The 6913-nt window shown below is 39.3% G+C and overlaps 1 protein-coding gene across 1 annotated transcript; it reads right to left on the bottom strand.

Moving 5' to 3' along the window:
• Window positions 1-3320: 3320 nt before the first annotated feature.
• On the bottom strand, window positions 3321-6533 carry LOC134750346 (uncharacterized). The gene is made up of 2 exons (XM_063685509.1): window positions 6380-6533; window positions 3321-4578 (listed from the first exon to the last, which is right to left on the bottom strand). Exons 1-2 carry the CDS (start codon window positions 6531-6533, stop codon window positions 3662-3664), a joined length of 1071 nt encoding a protein of 356 aa, XP_063541579.1. The 3' UTR covers window positions 3321-3661.
• Between the last annotated feature and the right edge of the window lie 380 nt (window positions 6534-6913).

The following is a 6913-nucleotide window of genomic DNA, read 5'->3' as shown; positions in this document are numbered from 1 at the left end:
GTCGAAAAATATTGATCTATGGCAAAATTATTATTAGGGGAGTGGCAATCAAATGGATAACTGACAAAAATGACATCAAGTTTACTGACTTCATAAACTATGCTATACTTACATAAAGTTTTTCAAATAGGGTTTTACTGGCTCCTAAAATTATGCCTACTAAGGGTAGTAAGGAAAGTAAGGGCAGGAGCCCGATAATTTGCTTCACATTGAATATTATGCCTTGTGCACAGTGCACACGTAGTAGTTAGTCTGAAGAATATTTTCATACTAGATTATTGTATGTATGTCACCGTAAAACCCCGTTTTTAGATGATCAAACGAACTTACCTGAAGTGAAGTTCGATCTTAATTATCTTGTCTTCGCCGAGGAGATTTATCCTTTACATGGTAGTTGTCTAGCTATGCAGCAACCTAACGCACAAGTATTTAGAGTAGAAAGAGAAAACAAGTTTGTTGTCTCTTTCTCTCATCGAATGCTCCCCACGCGCTGCGCTCGGGAGCAGCTTCATTATTTTCAGAGACGAAACTATTTAGGAACAGCAACATTGAACTTCAGGGGAAAAATAAACATTCATACCAAATGATAATAAGTGGCGGGAGGGCCCTTAAATCTCCTCGGCGAAGACAAGATAATTAAGATCGAACTTCACTTCAGGTAAGTTCGTTTGATCATCTAATTATCTTGTCTTCGCCTCCGAGATTTATCCTTTACATGGTAGATGTTCAGATTTTCAATGTTGTAGTGAGTAATATAATAGGTAATAAAATAGGACACAAAAGAAATCCATCAGTAATATAACGTATAAACAATAATGTATTCGTTTTTTACACAATGTGTTAATACATATTATTCTGGTAACAAATTTGTGTTTGAATCAACAATTGGTCTGTCATAAAAATTTGCAAACACGGCTGATTGCCCAGACCAACCAGCAGACCGTCTTATGACGTCGACACTTACACCATTACGCGCAGCGGCAGAAGTTGAAGCGTGCCGCGTGCTGTGAGCTCCGAATATGGAAGTGTCGACGCCACTAGCCTGCAGAGTCTGCTTAATCCAACGACCTATAGTCTCGGATGAAGCAGCTCTGTGTGGTTTTTTATGAGTTAAGAATAAACGATCTTCATTATCAAGTCTTAGAGACGACGTAAATGACAAGTATTTCTTTAACACGGTCGGTGGACAGATGTTTAAATTTTGATTGAAAAAGGGCAAATTAAAAACAGGTTGAGCACGGCCTATACCGGAAGTTTTAATCAAATCTGATACTGTGATTATTATTCGATCATTGTACGATTTAATATTTGTTATTCGAATTAATGAAAGTGTTTGGGTCCTTTGTCCAGACGCTAGTGCTAGTAACATGACTAACTTTTTAGTTAATTGTTCTAAATCATTAGTATCATTATCAATGGTTTGTAAGTATTCTAACACCACACATGGGTTCCAAGTAACATTATAACGCGGAAACACGGGTTTCAATTTAAATATCCCTTTAAAAAACCTTTTAACTTTTTCATCCTGACCAACACTATGAGGAGAAATCAATGAAATCGCTGACCTATGATTATTAAGAGTTCCATAAGAGGCTCCGGACTTAAAACATTCTGTTAAAAAAATTAAAAGAAAAGACACATTTATATCATAGGGAAAGTGATTATGAGTTTCACAGAAAGACCACCATTGCCGTAAACTAGAAGAATATTGAGACTTTGTATTTTGCGCCAAGGAAGCGAGCATGATATCAGCAGATTCTAATGATATTCCCTGCTGATGAAGGCTTCCCGGATAACACACTCACAGCCAGGGAAAGCTGACGATGAAGCGGGTGTGCTAGTCTGAAAGATGAAGAAAGAAGATTTTTATTAGGAGGCAATATCAATATATCACCTATAGATAAGGCCTTAAATAAGGGATACCAAGGTTGAGACGGCCATTGTGGTACTATCACTATGCCTGTGGCTTGATCAGTTATAATTTTATTTAGAACCTTCAATATTAAGGAAAAAGGCGGAAAGGCATAAAAGAAAAATGAACTCCACTCTATCGTAAAAGCATCAATATTGTAAGCAAATGGATCTCTTTTCCAAGACACATATAAATGACACTTCGCATTTATCCTTAACGCAAAAAGATCAATCTTCGGCTGACCAAAGGTTTCTACAACCTTTGCAAAAGCATACGCTCCTAATTCCCACTCCGTATCAACGTTTAGTTTCCGGGATTCACTATCAGCCTCCACATTTAATGATGACTTTATATATGACGCGAATATATGTATATTTCTTTTTTCACACCATTTCCAAATCATGTTAGATACCGAATTTAAATGAGGATATTGAATACCACCCATGCGATTGACGTATGATATAGCTGTGGTGTTATCCACGCGTAAAAGAATTTCGCAACAACTTAAGTCTGCAGCAAAAGATTTTAATCCAAAAAATACTGCTAAGAGTTCTAAGTAATTAATGTGCTTACAACTCTCCGATGGGGTCCAAAAACCTGTCTTTTCACCATTACATGCAGAACCCCAGCCAGTGGTTGAGGCGTCCGTGAAAATTTCTAATTTGTACTTGTAGTGCTTTATAGGATTAATCGACGATAATATATTTCTCTTCCACCAATTTAAATCATCAATCAAAATGTCTGGGGCAGACATAAACGAATCATAATTGTCATTACTCTTTAATAGTGCCAAATACTTAACGCGTTCAAGAGACTTGGTGTATAACCAGCCGTAAGCAATAGCGGGACACGCGGCGGTAAGCGAACCAAGGAAACGCGCAAAATCTCGGATTCGTATGCTTTTTGTAAGCAGCATATTATTTATGCGTTTCAACAGACTCAGACGTTTACAATTAGGTAATTCCAAGGTCATTGTTTTTGAATTAAGGACAAAACCTAGAAAATTACATGAAGTGGAAGGTGTAAGCTTACATTTTTTATAATTAATTACAAACCCAAGACGAGTTAAACACTCAACTGTATGATTGACGTTTTCTATACACATCTCTTCCGTATCTCCAAATAAACACAGATCGTCTAGGTATCGTACAGACTTATAACCACGAGCCCTTAAGTGACCTATTACTGGCTGCAATATTTTGGTAAAAATGTATGGAGCTACAGACAAACCAAAAGGCAAAGCATTAAACTCGAATAATGAACCCTCGACAAAAAAACGTAGGTATTTTTGGTGAGAATCATGAATTGGTACTAATAGATAAGCTTCCTTCAGATCAATTGTAGCCATAAAACATCCCTTTGAAATTAGTCTTGTTGCAGTTCGAATGTCTTCCATCTTAAAGTGATCTGTATTTACGAATTTGTTTAACTTTTTGAGATTTAGTATAAAGCGCATACTGCCATCACTTTTCGGTACTAGAAAGACATCCGAAACAAATTGTCCAGTAACAGGAAAACATTTTTTAATTGCCCCAATTTCAATGAAATGCGTCAACTCCTGTTTAATTGCAATTAACTCATTTTTGGAAAAAAGTCTTTTTGGATAATCACTTAAAGCTTGTTTTGGTTCAGTGACAAATGGGATCTTATATCCTGAAACAGCACGTAAAATAAAATTATCATTCGTAAGCAAACGCCATTCTGGTAAAAAATGTCGCAAACGACCTGCGTGTACCTGAGACTGTAAGTCTAATTGCGGTCCCGATCCCGATAAGTTGAACGATGCGCCTGCGGCGGGTGACGACGAGCGCGCGGTGGTGGCGGCGGCGGAGGCGGCGGGGGGTAACGTCGGCCGGGCGCTCGCATCGGTAGTTCGCGCCGGCGATTCGCGAACTGGTGCGGAGGGTAGGTCGTCGGCGGCCCACCGACACGACGCGGGTAGTATTGCCTGGCTCGTTGTTGCCGCGGTCGATACGGCGGTGGGCCTGTCGAGTTTAACCCTGCGTTTGCAGATGTTGATGCCTGTATAATTTGACTTGTCTTCTTTATGCCCTTTGAATTGTTTACTAAGTCGCCCAATTTGTCACCGAACAAAAAACTATCTCTTTTCCTGTCCTTAAAGGATTCAATAAGAGATTTATCCACAAGAGGGATTATGACTGATCGACGGGTGTCGGTTTCCGCATAATGAGAATCGGCGATTAGTTTGCCGGCATCATTCAAAGTAGATATCACATCGGGAATGTCAGGGCTCTTCTTTAATAAAGATGTCAGGGCCTTCCCGACAGCCGCAAGAGCCTTCCCAAGCTGATCCTGCTTAACATATAATCGCTTGTCCCGTAACCGGCAAGTTTCCACAAGCATCGCTGCTACCTCCGGGTTCAGTGTAGGAGCTTTAGCCAGAGGCACATTGCTGGGAAACAAATATTTTTTCAATAACTCCTCCCGCGTTTCCTTTTTTAAGCCGTTTATCAAAATTTGTTGGAAACGACTGGCGATGTCGGGTTGCAGGTCCACTCCAAATTCACCTTGCTCGGATTCCGTTTCGCCAAGAACTTTTAATAAATCTGGGTCAAAATTATCCGCGACCTCTTCATTGTCGGGAACAACAACAGGATTAGTTTCTTCTATAACCTCAGCATCAACATTCGTAGGACTTAGATGTTCTGTAACAATTTACGAACATACCCGTAATAAATAAAAAAGTGTAGGTAATAATTATACAGGCAGACGGCGCGCGATGAACTTAACGCGCATTAAACGGGTTATCAAATGTTGCAAAATAGTAGGTAACCTGCACTTGCGGTCTGAACCTTTATTGCACTCGGCAAATGCCAAGCGTTATTTTTACAAATTAATAATAAGAAACGCATAATGCCTGTTCCAATATTCTTTTGAAATCCATAACCCGAAGAATACAACGGGGTTAACGATATGTAGGTATAGGGCAAACATTTTTCTACCGAAGAATTCAACGGTAATAAGTTGAATAAAAAAAGAATGCCGTAGAATGCGACAGAATTATTCGCATAGATGTGTAGGCAATTTTTACCCCGAAGAATACAACGGGATTTATAAATATTAAAAGTATCATTTCTTTTACCGAAGAATTCAACGGTAAAAGCAATAAAAAACGGCGAACTGACGGGCTATACCTAGTCGGCTCATAAGTTCTGTCATATACATAGTATCAAATAAAATCAAAAGTTTAAGTTTATTCCGTATAATTTGTACAGCGTTTGAAAGCTTATAAACTAGAGAATCTAAATGTATAACATTTATTCAAAATGACCGCCATAATTATCTACACAGGCTTGAAGTCTTCGTGGCCAGTCGTCAATGGATTCACGCACCACTTTCATGTCGATATTGGCCACTGCCGTAGCAAGAGATTTTTTCAGCGAGTCTAGATTTGCATGAGGTTTTAAGCACACCTTTTCCTCTAAATACTGCCATATTTTATAGTCTAAAGGATTAAGATCTGGGCTAGAGGAGGGCCAATCTTCATGCCGTATAAAGTCGATTTTATTGGAGGCGAGCCAGGCTTGTGTAGACTTTGCCTTATGGGCTGGAGCAGAGTCCTGCTGGAAAACCCAATGCTGGTTTAGAAACATCGTATGGGATAGTGGTTTCACAATATTAGTCAACACCGTGTCTTGGTACACTTTGGCACTAGTTTTTACTCCTTTCTCACAAAAATGCATACTAGTGACGCCCGCATAAGAAACTCCCAGCCAAACCATCACAGATGAAGGGTGATGACCTCTTTGAATACGGGGAATGCTATTAGACGCTTCTTTACTATTGCGAGCGTACACTATCATTTTGTTTATTACAGTTTTCTTCTATGTCAAAAATTTTCTCGTCCGAAAACAGTATACAACGGTGCTTATTTTTAGCGTACTTCTTCAATAAAGCTTTAGATCTTTTAAGCCTTAAAGCTTTAAGCCGACCATTGAGAAGATGGCCAGTTTTTCGTTTATAAGCACGAAGTCTCAGGTCTTGATTAAGCACTCTTTTCACCATGTTTTTGCTCAAACCCATCTGGAGGGCCATAACTTTTTGTTTCCTAGCGGGATTTCTGGCAATGCGTGCCCTAATTGCTTGTACAACCGCTGGAGTCCTAGCTGTACGCGGACGACCGCTTCTTTTCTTGTCATTTAAACTAGAGACCTCACTGTATCTTTCTATGGTACGATACACAAATCTTAGAGAATTTTAAATTTTCAAGTAGCTTAAAAATTTTAGTCGGCGAGTGACCACAACGATATAGTGCAATTATTGCGGTACGGCTATCTTTAAGCGTCCACTCCATGTTGAAGAAAGCAGAAAATTGCAAAATTATACTACTCAAATATTTAATAAAGATTCGTAATTCAAATGCAGAACGGTTTTTGTTTTAGGAGTTCCAAATTTAAATTTTAAAGGCCAGTGACAGAACTTATGAGCCGACTAGGTAATATTAACCTTCGGGTGGCACATCTTCCTCTTCACTACTGGAGCTGGAGTATTTAATACGTCGACGCTTCGGTCTTCGATCCTCTTGAAGCATCCGTTCGTAATCCTCCATTAGCCGGGCCCATTGTTGTTCACCAGTTTCTTCATGACGACGTCGTGACATTTTTACTCATTCGACAAGAAGAAGAAAATATTAAACGTAGGTAGTTTGTACGAAGTAAAAACTAACCAAGGTTTATTTCACTTGTGCAGTCGGTGCGCACGCACAGACAAGAATGAAGCTGCTCCCGAGCGCAGCGCGTGGGGAGCATTCGATGAGAGAAAGAGACAACAAACTTGTTTTCTCTTTCTACTCTAAATACTTGTGCGTTAGGTTGCTGCATAGCTAGACAACTACCATGTAAAGGATAAATCTCGGAGGCGAAGACAAGATAATTAGCGATAAAGAGTTTTTCTATAGTTAAAACTAGTTTCCCGTATCGCCTTAGTGAAAACACGTTTACACTGGTTAAAACAAGTTTTTCGTAAGGCCTCGGTGAAAAC

The sequence above is a fragment of the Cydia strobilella genome, chromosome 19, assembly GCF_947568885.1.
Source record: "Cydia strobilella chromosome 19, ilCydStro3.1, whole genome shotgun sequence".
Lineage (NCBI taxonomy): Eukaryota > Metazoa > Arthropoda > Insecta > Lepidoptera > Tortricidae > Cydia > Cydia strobilella.
This window is presented reverse-complemented; position numbering and strand designations above follow the sequence as displayed.